The 18628-nt window shown below is 42.7% G+C and overlaps 2 protein-coding genes across 2 annotated transcripts; both read right to left on the reverse strand.

Annotated features, from left to right (window-relative positions):
* Positions 1 to 705: 705 nt before the first annotated feature.
* Positions 706 to 7392, reverse strand: LOC139160078 (zinc finger protein 180-like). The gene is made up of 2 exons (XM_070737611.1): positions 7367 to 7392; positions 706 to 3041 (listed from the first exon to the last, which is right to left on the reverse strand). The coding sequence occupies exon 2, from the start codon at positions 1963 to 1965 to the stop codon at positions 943 to 945; it is 1023 nt and encodes a 340-aa protein (XP_070593712.1). The 5' UTR covers positions 1966 to 3041; positions 7367 to 7392; the 3' UTR covers positions 706 to 942.
* A 763-nt stretch (positions 7393 to 8155) lies between these two features.
* LOC139160071 (zinc finger protein 271-like) lies at positions 8156 to 15248 on the reverse strand. Its single transcript, XM_070737600.1, has 3 exons — positions 14812 to 15248; positions 10664 to 13427; positions 8156 to 8671 (listed from the first exon to the last, which is right to left on the reverse strand). Exon 2 carries the CDS (start codon positions 12745 to 12747, stop codon positions 11011 to 11013), a length of 1737 nt encoding a protein of 578 aa, XP_070593701.1. The 5' UTR covers positions 12748 to 13427; positions 14812 to 15248; the 3' UTR covers positions 8156 to 8671; positions 10664 to 11010.
* Positions 15249 to 18628: the final 3380 nt, after the last annotated feature.

Here is an 18628-nt window from a genome sequence, read left to right on the forward strand (position 1 = left end):
TCATCTCCCCCACACCTTTCTCCTCCCTTGAGCTCCATGAGTCTTTTCTTCCTGTTTTTGTCCCTCCTACTCTGCCCAGCAGAGCACCCGTTTTTGCAATCCTGGGATTTCCCTACAGCATTGCAAAAACGTGGAAGTCTGGAGGTGGGGTTTCCCGTGGAGGGGAGCCTCAGGGGATCCCAGGATCGCAAAAACCTGCGCTTGGCTTGCAACGAAAGTCCGGAGGCAGGGCATCTCAGTGGGGGCGGCAGGTTCGTAAGGTGAAAAAAGTTCGTAAGAAGAGGCAAAAAAAATCTGAACCCTGGGTTCATATCTCGAAAAGTTCGTATGATGAGGAGTTCGTATCACGAGGTACCACTGTATCTTGAGAACTACTTTTATGCTGGCTGTGGAATTCTGGGACTCAAAATCTGGGTGAAACCAAGGTAGAAGACAAACTCCACATGTGGGAATTCCATAATCAACATACAAAAGCTCCACCCAGAATTATTTTTTGAAGAATTCAACTACTAGAACCTCCTGCTGATAACCACAAATTAGTAGTTAGCCATTTTCCATTTCTCTCCAACTACAAATTTAATGCTGAGAAATATTTGAGAAAAATTAATCAGGCCACAATTTAAACAATTTATTATTATTATTATTATTATTATTATTATTATTATTATTAATAATAATAATAATAACAACAATAATAATAATTTATTAGATTTGTATGCCGCCCCTCTCCGCAGACTCGTTTCTCATCTACACTTTCAATGAGATCACAAATGAAATCCAAGAGTTCTCTAAAATCGTCTACTATTGCTCACATGGTTTACTTTGTTTGCAATAAGGGATGATTTATGCCAATGTTCACAGGCTGAACATTTCAAAGATTTCTCCACAGTGTAAGTCACCAGGCTGGAATTATCATAAAAACTTTTCCTACAGATAGGACATTCAGAGTTTCTTCCCTGTGTGAGTCCTCTGGTGTCTCACCAGGCTGGAAGTATCACAAAAACCTCTCCTACAGATAGTACATTCAAAGGGTTTCTCTCCTGTGTGAGTCCTCTGGTGTGTCACCAGGCTGGAACTGTGACTAAAACTTTTCCCACAATCAGGACATTCAAATGGTTTCTCTCCTGTGTGAGTCCTCTGGTGTACCACGAGGTGGGAATTACGACTGAAACACCTCCCACAGTCAGCGCATTCAAAAGGTTTCTCTCCTGTGTGAGTGCTCTGGTGTTTCACCAGGCTAGAATTATTATTAAAACTTTTCCCACAGATAGGGCATTCAAAGGGTTTCTCTCCTGTGTGAGTCCTCTGGTGTATCACTAGATGAGAATTTTGACTGTAACGTTTCCCACATTCAGGACATTCAAAGGGTTTCTCTCCTGTGTGAGCCCTCTGGTGTGTCAGCAGATTGGAATTGTCACTACAGCTTTTCCCACAGATAGGACATTCAAAAGGTTTCTCTCCTGTGTGAGTCCACTGGTGTATCATCAGGTGGGAATTCTGACTGTAACATTTCCCACAGTCAGGACATTCAAAGGGTTTCTCTCCTGTGTGAGTCCTCTGGTGTGTCAGGAGATTGGAGTTATCACTAAAGCTTTTCCCACAGACAGGACATTCAAAGGGTCTCTCTCCTGTGTGAGTCCTCTGGTGTATTACCAGGTGGGAATTCTGACTGTAACATTTCCCACAGTTAGGACATTCAAAGGGTTTCTCTCCTGTGTGAGTCCTACGATGTGTCAGCAGATTGGAATTATCACTAAAGCTTTTCCCACAGATAGGACATTCAAAAGGTTTCTCTCCTGTGTGAGTCCTCTGGTGTATTACCAGGTGGGAATTCTGACTGTAATGTTTCCCACAGTCAAGACATTCAAAGGATTTATTTCCTGTGTGAGTTGTCTTGTGCCTCAGTAGGTTGGAATTTTTAATGAAACCTTTCCCACAATCTCGACACTCATAAGGTTTCTCCATGGAGTGTATCCTTTGATGTATTACCAGGTGGAAATTATGACTGAAACCTCTACCACAGTCAGGACAATGAACGGGTTTTTCTCTTTTATTATTCCTCTGGTCTGTCACCGAGGTGGAATTATAACCGAAAGTTTTCCAACACAGGACATTCAAAGCATTTCTCTCCTATGTGAGTTTTCCGGTGTATCTCCAGGTTAGAATTGCAACTGTTCCATAATCAGGACATTCAAAGGGTTTCTCTTCTGTGTGAATTCTCTGGTGTCTAATGAGATGGAAATTTCTTATAAAAGTTTTTCCCAAAATCTAGACACTCATACAGTTTCTTCCTAGAGTCAATCTACTGATGCACCAGCAGACTGAAATTGTGACTAAAATGTTTTCAACCATCAAGACATTCAAGGGGTTTCACTTTTGTTTTAGTCCTCAGGTGCTTCACCAGGATGGAATTCTTACTGAAATGTTTATCACAGAAAAGATGTTCAAATAGTTTTATTCTTCCGTATCTGTCCTTAAGTGTCTCATGACCTGGTGATTTCTAATGAAACTTTTACACAATCTTCACAGTCATATGTTTTCTCCCTCCTTTGAGTTATCTGGTGTACCACCATGTCGCTATGCTCATAAAGCATATACCGCAATGGGAGCACTTTTGTGGCTTCCCTCTTGTGTAGAGATACTTCCACAAACCACAAGGAATTTGTTCTGGCCAAAGCTTTTGCCACATTCAGTTAATTCATATAGGTTTGATCATTTCTGGCTCCTCTTGTGCATAATCAGCTGTGATTTACAATCTGTGCTTTTTCCACAATAGGTAAATCCATGGAGCTTCTCCACAGCTGATATTCCTGAAGGGGCCCAAAATATGGACGATACCTTGTTTAATGGTGCTTTCATTCAAGCCGTTTTCTTCCTCGTAAGGAGAGCCCTGCACTCCCTGTCTGTTCTACATGACTTGACTTTAGAGTTTCTTCCCCACTGATGTCCAAAAATAGAAAATATTTTGATTTCTGCCTTGATTTTATTCCATTTTTAATGTTGCTTCTTATTCAGAGCGCTCTTATTGCCATCCTGTTTGCCTGTAATTTCAAAGAAAAGTGTAACTTTAATTGTTTATAAAATGGTTAGAGATGATGTGAAAAAAAAGTATACATTGCAATAGAAAAACAAACCTGCCCCAATACTAGAATAATCACTCACATTACTGATTTCATATGACACATGGAAGAGAACTAAGATCCATGCTGAAATATCCATTCAATCAAATTCAGTTACTTAGCTGGATCAATCACAAATTCTTAGCAATGTAAAGTGTTGTCATCAAATATATCTTGAAGGGCTGGGGATAGGCTATGTAATTGTAGATATATGCATTGAGAGAAATACAAATACCTATACATACACACACACACCCCCCACACACATATATAATATAATTGAGACAATCTTGAAACGAGAAAAACTTGGCCAACTCTTTACTGCTCTGGCTATGAAAAGAAGGGAGGTATAGCTACCTACATTAAGATAAATAGAAGAAAAAAATTATGTGGATGATAAAGGTAGGATTTTGATGATTTCAATACAGATTTATTTTACACAGATAATATTGCTAATAAAGAATAATAAATAAATAACAAACAAATAAATAATAAACAAAGTAATAAATAATAATAAAATAAATAATAAAGTAAATAAAGAACAGGATTTTTTTTAAACCTTCATCAAAAAATAATAGAAACAAATTACCAAGACATGTGCTTCATTTGAGACTTTAATGGTATCGTGTCTTCAAAAAAAGATTACAAAACAGACAATATAAAATTACAAAAAAAGAGGAAAATTCTAGCAAAAAATTTCCATGAAATGTGCTACAAGCTAAATTTAGGCGATTGTTGGAGGGGGCATAACCCGGAGGCACGAAAATTTACCTTCTTTTCTTGTCCACATAGATCTTGGTTGAGAATCGACATGATGTGGGCAAACAAAAAATTATTAAATTTAATGACTGCAATAGAAATAGGGATAAATGAATGAATGGATGGATTCATAACTGGCTGACAAACCACTCTCAAGGGCTATTCCTCAATGAGACTATAATTACATAGAGGGGAGTAAGCAGTGGATATCCCAAGGTTCTGTTTAGTACTCTTTAACATTATAAATGCCTTAGATGAGGGAATTGAATGGGAACACATCAAATTTGGAAATGGTACCAAGTGGGCAGGAATAGGCAACACCTCAGAAGATAGGCTCAAGATAGAGAATCTACAGATTTAAACACTGGGCCCCACCTAACAAAATGAAATTTGATGGAGGAAAAATAATAAGGTTTTACACTTATGCAAGAAAAACCAAATGTACTGGTACATAATAGGTAGACTCTGGCTCAAGCAGTAACTATGAGAGGGACCTTGAAGTCCTAGTGGACAATCATTTAAATATGAGCCAGCAGTATATTGCAGTGGCAAAAACCCACAATACAATACTAGGCTGCATTAAGAAAAAGACAGAATCAAGATCATGTGAAGTACTACCGTGTTTCCCCGATAGTAAGACAGTGTCTTACTATCTTTTTACCCGCAAAAGCCCCACTAGGTCTTACTTTCGGGGTATGTCTTACATACCCCCCCCCCTGCCGTTTCCCGCCTCCACTAACCAAATTGACAGGGTGAAGTCGGGAAGACCCAGGGAGGCCGCCCAGCAGCTGATCTGCTCGGTTCTCTCCGCTTTGACGGCGCTGGTCCGCTCGCTCGTTCCCGCAACCGACCCGCTTCCCCGACACGCGTCTGGAGGGGAGGAGCCGCTCTGCGCAGTTGGGCAGCCCCACCTGCCTGCCGGAAAGGAGGTGGGCGAAGGAGGGCGCAGCTCCGGCTGCCCGCTCGGCTCGCTTCTACAACTTCGGACCAGCGCCGTCCTTCGCCTCGCATTTCCGGGTTGGCGAGCCTGGATTGTTTTTCCTGCGAGCGCTGGTCCCCGCTAAGCGAAGGCTTAGCGGGGACCAGCGCTCGCAGGAAAAACAATCCAGGCTCACCAACCCGGAAATGTGAGGCGAAGGACGGTGCTGGTCCGAAGCCTCACTCAGCCTGGATTGTTTTTCCTGCGAGCGCTGGTCCCCGCTAAGCGAAGGCTTAGCGGGGACCAGCGCTCGCAGGAAAAACAATCCAGGCTCGCCAACCCGGAAATGTGAGGCGAAGGACGGCGCTGGTCCGAAGCCTCACTCAGCCTGGATTGTTTTTCCTGCGAGCGCTGGTCCCCGCTAAGCGAAGGCTTAGCGGGGACCAGCGCTCGCAGGAAAAACAATCCAGGCTCGCCAACCCGGAAATGTGGGTCGGTTGCGGGGACGAGCGAGCGGACCAGCGCCGTCAAAGCGGAGGGAACCGCCGCCAGGGCGCTGCGAACTGCTCCCTCGCTTTTAGTACCGTGTTTCCCCGAAAGTAAGACATATGTCTTACTTTCGGGGTATGGCTTATATAAGCCGACCCCCCTGAAACCCCCCATATGTCTTACAATTGGGGGGGTCTTACTATCGGGGAAACACGGTAGTACCACTTTATAAAGAATAAGACCACACTTAGAAAATTGCAGATAGTATGGTCACCATGTATAAAAAAGTTGAGACTTTGGAAAGAATGCAGAAAAGAGCAGCAAAGAGGATTAGGGGGCTGGAGGTTAAAATATAAAGAAGGTTGCAGGAATTGGGCATGTCCAGCGGTGGGCTACGAGCTGGAAGGCTAAATTGCAAAAGGTGCAAAAAAGGGCAACAAGTATGATCAAGGAAATGGAGCACCTCCCTTATGAAACCAGGTTGCAACGCCTTGGTCTCCTCAGCCTTGAAAGACGGCGTTTAAGGGGTGACTTGATCGAAGTGTATAAAATCATGCATGGGATAGAAAAGGTGAATAGAAAAATTATTTTCTCTATCACACAATACTAGGACGAGGAGGCACTCCCTAAAGCTCACAGGTAAGAAAGTGAGGACAAATAAAGGGAAATATTTCTTCACCCAAAGGGTCATTGGTTTATGGAATTCACTTCCGGAAAAGGTCATGACAGTGTCAGCCTTGATAGCTTCAAGGCAGGACTAGACAGATTCATGGATGCCAAGTGTATTGGTGGTTATTGAAACGGATGTCCATATGCCGCCAGTACTGTATCTATCTATCTATCTATCTATCTATCTATCTATCTATCTATCTATCTATCTATCTATCTATCTATCTATATCCATCCATCCATCTTCATTCATTCATTCATTCATTCATTCATTCATTCATTCATTCATTCATTCATTCGATTTGTATGCCGCCCCCTCTCCGTAGACCAAATGTTGGTTGAGGCAGGCAGGATTTCCTTGAGTACCATTTGTTGGGGGTCAAGGGAAAGGGAGGGTTTTGCCTTCTCTTTCTACTCAAGATCCTCAGGTACAATTGGTGGGCCACTGAGTGACACAGAATGCTGGACTCGATAGGCTTTTGCCTGATTCAGCATGGCTCTTCTTATGTTCTTATGCTTGTAAATTTTGGCGGGGCCAGCACGATTTTGCTTCCACACCTGTGGAGGTAGCAAAATCGCACATGGAGCCGCAGGTGCACCCATGTTTCAGCATGTGCAGAAGCAAAAAATCCTAACCGAAACATGGGTGCACCTGCGGCTCCATGCGCAATTTTGCTACCTCCACAGGTGCGGAAGCAAAATTGCGCTAGCCACATCAGAACATACGAGCTACAGCAGCAAGTGCAATTTAGCGTTCCAGCTCCTAGCCCAGTGCTGGGTATGTCTAGGGAAAGTAAGGGCTAGGGGTGACATGATAACAGCGTCCCAATATGTGAGGTGTGGGAGGGGGTGTCAACCTATTGTCCAAAGCACCTGAAGGCAGGACAAGAAACTGGGTGGAAACTAATCAAGGCAAGAAGCAACTTAGAAGTAAGGAGAAATTTCCTGAAACTGAGAACAGGATTCCTTCAGAAGTTGTCACTTTTAAACAGAGACAGGACAGCCATTCGTCTGAAATGATATTGGGTCTACTGCTTGAATAGGGGTCTGAATAAAAGACTTGCAAGGTCCCTTCCAGCTCTGTTACAAACCCCCAGTGACGGAGCACCCACAACCTCTGCAGGGAAGCCATTCCCAAAGAATCAGCCTTAACTTGAAAGAGACTTTTTCAATCTTCACACCAGCAGAAAGTTGCAGCCACCACTTTCAAAGCGTGCAGCACCAATGGGCTTAAATTTAGCCAGGAGGGGAACCTGCAGCATCAGCAGAAGCTGATATGCTTCTCTGCTTCCAGGCCGTGGAAGAAACCCACCAGCCCGACTTGCTCCCGGACTCTCCTCCCACCTGCCCTCAACTCATTTTCCAACCGTAGCTTCGACCCTCGGAACAACAGAAAAGCCGCTCTACATACCACTGTCCTCCCGTGAGCAATCCGGAAGAGGAAGTGCTGCTGTCCGGAAGGTGCTTTGTCAAAAAGCAACTGAAATTTCTTGCTCCCTTGACCTCCAACCTTTCTAGCAATACAGTACTCGATGGTTTTAACTCCTTTAAGCTCCACAGATCCACAGGTACCCGGTTTCTAGGCACCGGTATCTCCTGCTTGAACCACCATATCCAGATAGGGAGCAGAAAAATATGCTTCTCCAGTTTCTACCAAAGGCGTTTGCAACGTTTCCACTGATTAAATGGTATCACGTCGTTTTGGACTTCTAGCAGTCGAGCTTTGCAAGTTAGCCTAGTGAAATGTGATGCTGCTTAGCTTACCAAGGATAGCTATGTGCCCAGCCCTAAAAGTTCATGGATGTTTTATAGAATTACACAATGAGCTTTCTTAGGTGTGACTCTCAAAGCCTCTCTACATCCCAAAACTTTATGACTGATTTCCTCTGACTCCCAGGATTTTAGGATATGGCAACACCCTCAGGCCACACACTCCAAGAGAACTAGCCTCACTCCAGCTGGCCAGGGCTGCATCCAAAAACTTCAGGAAGGAATAATAATAATAATAATTATTATTATTATTATTTATTGGATTTGTATGCCGCCCCGCTCCGCAGACTCCGTAGAATTTTTTTTAATCTGCTAAATGCCAAGTGTAATTCACAATTTTAAATCCCACAGGTCCTAATTCATAATTTAATATGAATATGATTTTTTAAAAAATAAATACATTTGTAAATTAATCATTGGAGAACTTCCATTTTATTGATATGAAATGCAACTATTTAATAGAACAAAATTGTAAATGCTTATTTAATCAAAATAAATATTTAAAGTTTGTTTTAATTGTAACAAAATTATTAAAGTTAGTGTAATTATTTTTAAAAATTGAAGCTTATTTGGTGGTAGCTTGCTGATGATGTGAAAGCCACTCCCGTATTCCAGAACTGTAGCAGTAGTCCCTTCCTTCCCCCTTTCCTTTCCTCTTCTTTCCCCTGCTTTCCTCTTTTCCTTCCTTGTGTCTTTCTTTCTTTCATTCATTCATTCTTTTTTTCTCTCTCGCCTTTGTTCTGGGACCTTCCGGGGCCGAACAGCATTGGGGCGCACACCTATGGAGCTTTGTTGACCTCAGGCTCTGAGGCTGGTGGGGCCTTGGCAGGGAATGGAGACATCGACAGGGCCTGGAGAGTTATCAGATGAGTGTGCCTGGCGCTCCCACCCGTCCGTCATTCTGGCTGTCTCCCAGGAACTTCTCAGGAAGTGGCAGCGGGCGAAGCTGTGCAGTGGTAGATTAGATTAGATTTATTGGATTCATATGCCGCCCCTCTCCGTCTCACAATAGCAAAAAACAGTACATAGTGACAAATCCAATGCCCACCAATCCAATTACAATTTTAAGTTAAGAAATTCATAAAACAATCCCAATATATATAAAAAACAAGCACACGATCAATCAAACAGCAAAACAACATGGGCAAGGGGGAGATGTTTTAGTTCCCCCATGCCTGACGGCAGAGGTGGGTTTTAAGCACCCGATGAGGTAGGCTGGGTGGAGTGGCACAGCCGATTGTCTCTTCACGCTGCCCGCTTTGCTTGAGGGATGGATGAGCTGGAAGCCCAGCAAAGAAGCACGGTTGAGCGGAGGCAGCGCATCTTATTGCACGAATGGGCCTTGTCGTGGTGAGCTTTGCTGCAAGCCAGTGTCCCTGCCTGACCTGGCTGTGGACTTCACAATGCCTCCTTGAGCAACCATGAACGCCCATGGCGTAGGCCAAGCGAAGTGCCAGCCAGTCTCCAGCCTTTCCAGTCCCCTGCGAGGTTGGGAGCCAGTGGGTAGAGAAGCAGCTGCTGTTGTTCTGGGGCTGAGAAGTGTAGCAGCACTCTCAGACATACACACACACAACCAGAACCAGAGGAATAGCCACAGCCACAGAAGCTGCCGCCAGCCTCTAGTGGTAAATCAATCAAGTAATAGGGGATTAATTAGTTAATAAGGCAATAAACTACCTTTTGAGATACAAACCCGGGGTTTAAGATTTTTTTGCCTCTTCTTCCAAACTATTTTCACCTTACAAACCCAAGCCGCCGCCACTGGGATGCCCCGCCTCCGGACTTCTGTTGCCAGCGAAGCGCCCGTTATGTTCTGTCGCCATATAGGCTATTGCCATGCCATTCATAACAGCTTTTGTTGTGTGCCAGAGATTTGGTCAACTGGCATGTTTTTTCTTATTTTCTTGGAAGAAGAAATCCATTTGATCTTTTGTTTTTTTCTTTTAAATCTTTGTGTTTTATTATTGCCCTTTTCAGAGTTTTCAATGTCAAATACCCATTCAGTTATAAAATTTAATTGTTGACTTGGGTCAGTCATGAGTTCATAGAATAACAAAGACTTATCATCAAATATATTTGGAAGTGCTATATACAGTGATACCTTGTCTTACAAACTTAATTGGTTCCGGGACGAAGTTCTTAAGGTGAAAAGTTTGTAAGATGAAACAATGTTTCCCATAGGAATTAATGGAAAAGTGATTAATGCATGCAAGCCCAAAATTCACCCCTTTTCCCAGCCGAAGTGACCGTTTTTGCACTGCTGGGATTCCCCTGCGGCTCCCCTCCACGGGAAACCCCACCTCTGGACTTCTGTGTTTTTGCGATGCTGCAGGGGAATACCAGCAGCGGAATCCCAGCATCGCAAAAACGAGCGCTTCGCTGGCAACGGAAGTCTGGAAGTGGGGCTTCCCAGCGAAGGGAGCATCAGTGAAATTGCAGCATTGCAAAAACACCGAAGTCCTCGAATGCCCACCTCTGGACCTCTGTGTTTTTGTGATGCTGCGATTTCACTGAGGCTCCCCTCACTGGGAAACCCCACCTCTGGACTTCCATTGCCAGTGAAGCACCCATTTTTGCACTGCTGGATTCCCCTGCTGCATCACAAAAACATGGAAGTCTGGAGGTGGGGTTTCCCATGGAGGGGAGCCTCAGAGGAATCCCAGCAGTGCACAAACGGGTGCTTCACTGGCAACAGAAGTCCGGAGGCGGGGCATCCCAGCGGCAGCGGCGGGTTTGTAAGGTGAAAATAGTTTGTAAGAAGAGGCAAAAAAATCTTAAACCCTGGGTTTGTATCTTGAAACGTTTGTATGACGAGGCGTTTGTAAGACAAGGAATCACTGTACTTGTGTTTCCCCCCAAATAAGACCCAATTTTATTTTCTTTTGGGTCCCAAAATAAGCACCAGATCTTTGTTTTGGGGCATGCCTTACTCACTTACCTTAGGACGATTGTAGCCAGGCTGCCCCTGACACCTGTTCCACCACTGTCTGATTTCTCCTGCAGCTGCTCATTGCTAGACACTGTGTAGGTCTCGTGAAGCCCATGAAAGCTGTGTCCCAACTGTTTCACAACTGATTAAAATACTTTTAACTTCTGGAGGATTTTCTCTTTTTTACTTTTATTTAAGATAATAATTTTTTGAAAAGCTACCATTAGCTATACGTTTCCTTTTTCGCTAAACACATCTAAATGCACTAACAAAAGAAATTCAAGCATTCACCAAATTCATCATTTTCTAAACTCAATTCAAAGATTTTTCAATGGTATGAGTCCTCTGGTGTATAACTAGGTAGGAATTATGACTGAAAGTTTTCCTACAGATTGAACAAAGGCTTTTTCTCCTGTGTGAGTCCTCTGGTGTATAACCAGGTGGGAATTCTGACTGTAACATTTCCCACAGTCAGGACATTCAAAGGGTTTCTCTCCTGTGTGAATCCTCTGGTGTACCACCAAGTGGGAATTATCACTAAAGCTTTTCCCACAGATAGGACATTCAAAGGGTTTCTCTCCTGTGTGAGTCCTCTGATGTCTCACTAAGCTGGAATTATCACTAAAGTTTTTCACACAGTCAGGACATTCAAACGGTTTCTCTCCTGTGTGAGTCCTCTGGTGTCTCACCAGGCTGGAACTCAGACTAAAGCTTTTCCCACAATCATGACATTCAAAGGGTTTCTCTCCTGTGTGAATTCTCTGGTGTGTCACCACACTGGAATTATCACTAAACCTTTTCTCACAGATAGGACATTCAAAGGGTTTTTCTCCTGTGTGAGTCCTCCGGTGTCTCACCAGAGTAGAACTGAGACTAAATTTTTTCCCACAATCATGACATTCAAAGGGTTTTTCTCTTGTGTGAGTCCTCTGGTGTATCACCAGGTTTGAATTCTGACTGAAACTTTTCCCACAATCAGGACATTCAAAAGGTTTCTCTCCTGTGTGAGTCCTCTGGTGTATCACTAGGTAGGAATTCTGACTGAAACTTTTCCCACAATTAGGACATTCAAAGGGTTTCTCTCCTGTGTGAGTCCTCTGGTGTATCACCAGGCCAGAATTATCACGAAAACATTTTCTACAGGTAGGACATTCAAAAGGTTTCTCTCCTGTGTGAGTCCTCTGGTGTATCACCAGGTTGGAACTCAAACTAAAACTTTTCCCGCAGATAGGACATGGAAAGGGTTTTTCTCCTGTGTGAGTTCTATGGTGTTTCACCAGACTGGAATTATCGCAAAAACCTTTCCTGCATATAGCACATTCAAAGGGTTTCTCTCCTGTGTGAGTCCTCTGATGTGTCACCAGGCTGGAATTATCTCTAAAGCTTTTCCCACAAATAGGACATTCGAAGGGTTTCTCTCCTGTGTGTGTCCTCTGGTGTATCACTAAGTGGGAATTTTGACTGTAACATTTCCCACAATCAGGACATTCAAAGGGTTTCTCCCCTGTGTGAGTCCTCTGGTGTTTCACCAGGCTGGAATTATCACTAAAGCTTTTCCCACAGATAGCACATTCAAATGGTTTCTCTCCTGTGTGTCTCCTTTGGTGTATCACCAGGCCAGAATTATCACGAAAACCTTTCCTACAGATAAAACATTCAAAGGGTTTCTCTCCTGTGTGAGACTTCTGGTGTCTCACCAAGCTGGAGTTATCACGAAAACCTTTCCTACAGATAAGACATTCAAAGGGTTTCTCTCCTGTGTGAGTCCTCTGATGTATCACCAGACTGGAATTATCACGAAAACCTTTACTACAGACAGGACATTCAAAGGGTTTCTCTCCTGTGTGAATCCTCTGATGTATTATCAGATGGGAATTACGCGTGTAACATTTCCCACAGATAGGACATTCAAACGGTTTCTCTCCTGTGTGAGTCCTCTGGTGTATCATCAGGTGGGAATTCTGACTGTAACGCTTCCAACAGTCAGGACATTCAAAGGGTTTCTCTCCTGTGTGTGTGGTTTTGTGTCTCAGGAGGTGGGAATTTCTAATGAAATCTTTCCCACAATCTTGATACTGATAAGGTTCTTCCATGGAGTGAATCCTTTGACGTATTACCAGGCGAGAATTATGACTGAAACTTCTCCCAGAGTCCAGATATTGAACGGGTTTTTCTCCTTGATGATTCCTCTGATCTATCACCAACTGGGAATTATAATTGAAAGTTTCCCAATGATCAAGACATTCAAAGCATTTATCTCCTATGTGAGCCTTCTGGTCTATCACCGCGCTGGAATCGTGACTTTTCCATAGTTAGGACATTCAAAATGTTTCTCTTCTGTGTGAGTTCCCTGGTGTCTCAGAACATGTAAATGTTATTGAAGCTGTTGCCACAAGCTGGACACTCACCAGTGGATTGACTCCAACCCTTTCATTCAAGCTGTTTTCTTCCTCATAGGGAGGAGCCTGCATTACTGTCTGCTCTATGTAACTTTAGTATTGACCTTTTCTTTTCCATGGAGTTCCAGATATTTCTCTCTTTTGCCGAATGAAAAATAATCTCCTTTCACTTTTCATGTAATGTATCCTTGGGTTCTGCATAATCTGCTTATTCTTTCTTGATTTTCTCTATTTTTTGTAACAGCTGCTGGAGAAGGAACAGCATTCTATGGTTTTCTGAAGGAAATGATTCAGATGTCACTCATTTTCTTCCCTTTTCAATGTTGCATGTTATTTACAGTTGTCCAGAGTGCTCTTATTGCCATCCTCTTTGTCTATAAGATTCAAAGAAAAGAGTAACTTTAATTATATATGAAATGGTTAGAGGATGTGAAAAAAGAGGGGAAAAAGTATATATTACAATGAAAAAACACGTGTCCCAATACTAGAATAATCACTTACATTATTGATAATTCAGATGACAAATGGAGTACTACTGAGATCCATGTTCAAATATCAATTGAATCAAATTCAGTTATTTAGTTGGGTCAATCACAAATTCTTAGCAATGCAGAGTTATCATAAAATATATCTAGGGATAGATTATAGAATTGCAGATATATGCATTGAGAAACAAATAGATACACCCACCTACCCATGTATATAGGGAGAAAATCTATGTCTTTCATGCCTGAAAAAAATATACAAAATGGTTACAGTCGAACCTTCTGAGTTAAATTTAGAGATGTGGGAGCTTTAACTGATGAAATGATGCCGAAAGCTTGTGCAAGATTTGAAGCACCATTTTTCCTCCTGGAAGTCCTCAGCTGCAAATAAGAACAGAAAATACCGTCTACATTGCTCTGGTGACATCCCCACTCAAATAGTCTCCATTTCACCTACCACAATGGGAACTGATATCTGTGTCACTAAGTAGTTCAATCATTAAATATGATGTCACATGACAGTGCCATCTGTTCCCCTGGAGTTGTTAAGAAAATTACTGCGGGTTGTTAAAGTCCATTTCATAAGACTGTGACTTGCAATTTCCTGCCAGATACCCACTGATTTTGGTGGTGAGGATTACCTGTGCAACTAAAGATGCCAAAAGGTCTTCCATAGTTATTTTTCAGAAGTGACAGGCATTAGAGACACAGCAGAGCTAGTTAATTTATTATTTGCATCTATCTTCAGACAAAAAGAAATACCCTACCAAAAAATCTACAAGCGAAACCTACCAAAAACAGAACTGTAAAAGGCAGACAATACAAATTGAAAAAGGCAAGAAAATGGTAAGAGAACAACTGTCCATTCTAGATGAGTTCTAACTACCAGGACCAGATTTGATTACATCCCATTTGTCTGAAATGGTATTGGGTCTCCTGCTTGTGCAGGGCGTCGGAATAGAAGACCCGCAAGGTCCCTTCCAACTCTGTCACCAACCCCCAGTGATGGAGCACCCACAACCTCTGCAGGGAAGCCATTCCCAAAGAATCAGCCATAACTTGAAAGAGACTTTTTCAATCTTTCCACCAGCAGAATATCGCAGCCACCAGATTCACAGCGTGCAGCCCCAATGGGCTTAAATTTGAGCAGGAGGGGAACCTGCAGCAGCAGCAGCAATGTTTCAGCCCGGTTGCTTCTCTGCTTCTAGGCCGTGGAGGAAATCAAACAGCCCGACTTGCTCCCGGACTCCCCACCCACCTGCCCTCAACTCACCTTCCAGTTGCTGCTTCTATCATAGGAAGAGCACAAAAGCCGCTCTGCACGCCACTTTCCTCCCGTGAGCGATCCGGAAAAGGCAGTTTGACTGTTCCAACGGTGCTTTGGGAAAAGGCAATTGGAGTTCTACTCTTTCCTGGTCTTCCTTTCTAGCAATACAGTACTCGATGGTTTTAACTCCTTTAAGATCAACCACAGGTACTATCCGCTTTCTAGGTGGGAGCGTTGCTTGTTTGATCACCAGCTCAGATAGGAGGCCGAAAACCATGCTTCTGCAGTTTCTGCCTAAAGCGTTTGCAACACGTTTCCGCTGATTAAATGCTATCAAGTTGTTTTTGACTCCCACTGATTTTGGTGGTCCTCGGAAGAGCAGAAAAGCCGCTCTACGTATCTGTCCTCGCGTGGGCAATCCAGAAGAGGAAGTGCTGCTGTCCGGAAGATGCTTTGTCAAAAAGCAACTGGACTTTCTTCTGTTCCCTTGACCTCCAACCTTTCTAGCAAAATAGTACTCGATGGTTTTAACTCCTTTAAGCTCCACAGATCCACAGGTACCCACTTTCTTGAACCACCATATCCAGATAGGGAGCAGAAAAATATGCTTCTCCAGTTTCTACCAAAGGTGTTTGCAACGTTTCCACTGATTAAATGGTATCACCTCGTTTTGGACTTCTAGCAACTGAGCTTTTTAAGTTAGCATAGTGAAATGTGATGCTGCTTAGCTTACCAAGGATAGCTATGTGCCCAACCCTAAAAGTTCATGTGTTTTAGGGGAAGGTTTGGTAGGGAAGGTTTGCCTATTTGCCTATGACTCTAAAGTGTGCAATAGGGTTGATATTCCTGGAGGCCTCTGTAATATGGTAAATGATTTAGCTTTACTAGATAAATGGTCAAAGCAATGGAAACTGCAGTTTAATGTTTCCAAATGTAAAATAATGCACTTGGGGAAAAGGAATCATCAATCTGAATATTGTATTGGCAGTTCTGTGTTAGCAAAAACTTCAGAAGAAAAGGATTTAGGGGTAGTGATTTCTGACAGTCTCAAAATGGGTGAACAGTGCAGTCAGGCGGTAGGGAAAGCAAGTAGGATGCTTGGCTGCATAGCTAGAGGTATAACAAGCAGGAAGAGGGAGATTATGATCCCGCTATATAGAGTGCTGGTGAGACCACATTTGGAATACTGTGTTCAGTTCTGGAGACCTCACCTACAAAAAGATATTGACAAAATTGATCGGGTCCAAAGACGGGCTACAAGAATGGTGGAAGGTCTTAAGCATAAAACGTATCAGGAAAGACTTAATGAACTCAATCTGTATAGTCTGGAGGACAGAAGGAAAAGGGGGGGACATGATCGAAACATTTAAATGTGTTAAAGGGTTAAATAAGGTCCAGGAGGGAAGTGTTTTTAATAGGAAAGTGAACACAAGAACAAGGGGACACAATCTGAAGTTAGTTGGGGGAAAGATCAAAAGCAACATGAGAAAATATTATTTTACTGAAAGAGTAGTAGATCCTTGGAACAAACTTCCAGCAGACGTAGATAAATCCACAGTAACTGAATTTAAACATGCCTGGGCTAAACATATATCCATCCTAAGATAAAATACAGAAAATAGTATAAGGGCAGACTAGATGGACCATGAGGTCTTTTTCTGCCGTCAGACTTCTATGTTTCTATGTTTTATAGAATTACACAATGAGCTTTCTTAGGTGTGACTCTCAAAACCTCTCTACATCCCAAAACTTTATGACTGATTTCCTATGACTCCCAAGATTTTAGGATATGGCAACGCCCTCAAGCCACACACTCCCAAGAGAACTAGCCTCACTCCAGCTGGCCAGGGCTGCACCCAAAAGCTTCAGGAAGGAAGAATTTTTTTTATCTGCTAAATGCCATGTGTAATTCACAATTTTAAATCCCCCAGGTCCTAATCCATAATTTTAAATCCCCCAGACCACTAATATGATTTTTTAAAGAATAAATACATTGGAAAATTAATCATCAGGGAACTTCCATTTTATTAATATGAAATGCAACTATTTAATAGAAAATTATAAATGCTTATTTAATTATAACAAAATTGTAAATGCTTATTTAATCATAACAAATATTTAAAGTTTGTTTTAATTGTAACAAAATTATTAAAGTTAGTGTAATTATTTTTAAAAAATGAAGCTTATTTGGTGGTAGCTTGCTGATGATGTTCACGAATCCCAGCGACCAGTTAGGTCCCACAGAGTTGGCCTTCTCCGGGTCCCGTCAACTAAACAATGTCGTTTGGCGGGACCCAGGGGAAGAGCCTTCTCTGTGGCGGCCCCGACCCTTTGGAACCAACTCCCCCCGGATATCAGAGTTGCCCCCACCCTCCTAGCCTTTCGCAAGCTCCTTAAAACCCACCTCTGCCGTCAGGCATGGGGGAATTGATATTTTTCCTCCCCCTAGGCTTATAAAATGTATGTATGGTATGCTAGTATGTATGATTGACTGTGAATTGCCTCACAGCTGCAAGCTAAGTATCACAGAACTGATAAGAGACTTGTACAAATTACCAGTTTGTTTGGAGACTAGTGATCTTTGCTATACCAAAAGAGGGCTTAGTTTAAGTGAATTTTCATTATAAAGAACATTGTTTTGACTTTTCAAACGTGTGTGTGTCTGAAATTTGTACCTGTGAATTTTTGGGAGGAGTCTACCAGAGAGCCCGACAGAACAATTTGAGGGGTTCTTTCTATGAGTGGGTTTTTGTTGTTGTTGTTGTTTAGTTTTGGCTGGGCACAATGACTATACACTTGTATTGTTCCCGGGTCTTTTTGGACCCGGACTAAAAAAATGTTGATTTTAGCTACTGTGGTTGTTTGAATACCTATTGCACTAGTAAACTATATGTGAACATGCTTGATCATAAACAAATGAAAAATGAAATTAATTTTTTTTTATTTTTTCAGGAAAGGGTAATTAGACACGTGTACTGTTTCGGGTCTATTTGACCCGAAGAGTTTTACAGGCCTGAAACTTGTGATTTACTTTTCCTCATTTGAGGGGTTCTTACTATGAGTGTGGGGTTTTTTTGGGTGTTGGTGGTTGGGGGGGGGGGTTGGTTTAGCTAATGCTACGTGCTGATTGTTACACTTGTACTGTTCAGGTCAATATTGACTTTTACAGGTCTGAAACTTGGGATTGATTTATTTTCCTCATTTGAGGGGTTCTTAATATGAGTGGGGATTTACGGGGGGATTGGGGGGAGTTGGTTTAATTTAATTAATAATAATAATAATTTATTGGATTTGTATGCTGCCCCTCTCCGTAGACTCGGGGCGGCTAACAACAATAATAAACACAACATGTACAATCCAAGAATAAAAAACAACTAAAAACCCCTATTATAAAACCAAACATACACACAAACATACCATGCATAACTTGTAATGGCCTAGGGGGAAGAGCTATCTCAACACCCCCCATGCCTGGCGGTATAAATGAATCTTGAGTAATTTATGAAAGAGGGAGGGTGGGGGCAGATCTAATCTCCGGGGGGAGTTGGTTCCAGAGGGTGGGGGGCCACCACAGAGAAGGCTCTTCCCCTGGGGCCCGCCAAATGACATTGTTTAGTCGACGGGACCCGGAGAAGGCCAACTCTGTGGGACCTTATAGGTCGCTGGGATTCGTGCGGTAGCAGGCGGTTCCGGAGGTAATCTGGTCCATTGCCTGGTCCATTTACCTGTTGCTACATGCTGATTCAATATTGACCTGAACAGTACAAGTGTAACAATCAGCACATAGCATCAGGTAAACCCAACCACCCCCAAAACCTCTGCC

Source organism: Erythrolamprus reginae, chromosome 2 (genome assembly GCF_031021105.1).
Source record: "Erythrolamprus reginae isolate rEryReg1 chromosome 2, rEryReg1.hap1, whole genome shotgun sequence".
NCBI lineage: Eukaryota > Metazoa > Chordata > Lepidosauria > Squamata > Dipsadidae > Erythrolamprus > Erythrolamprus reginae.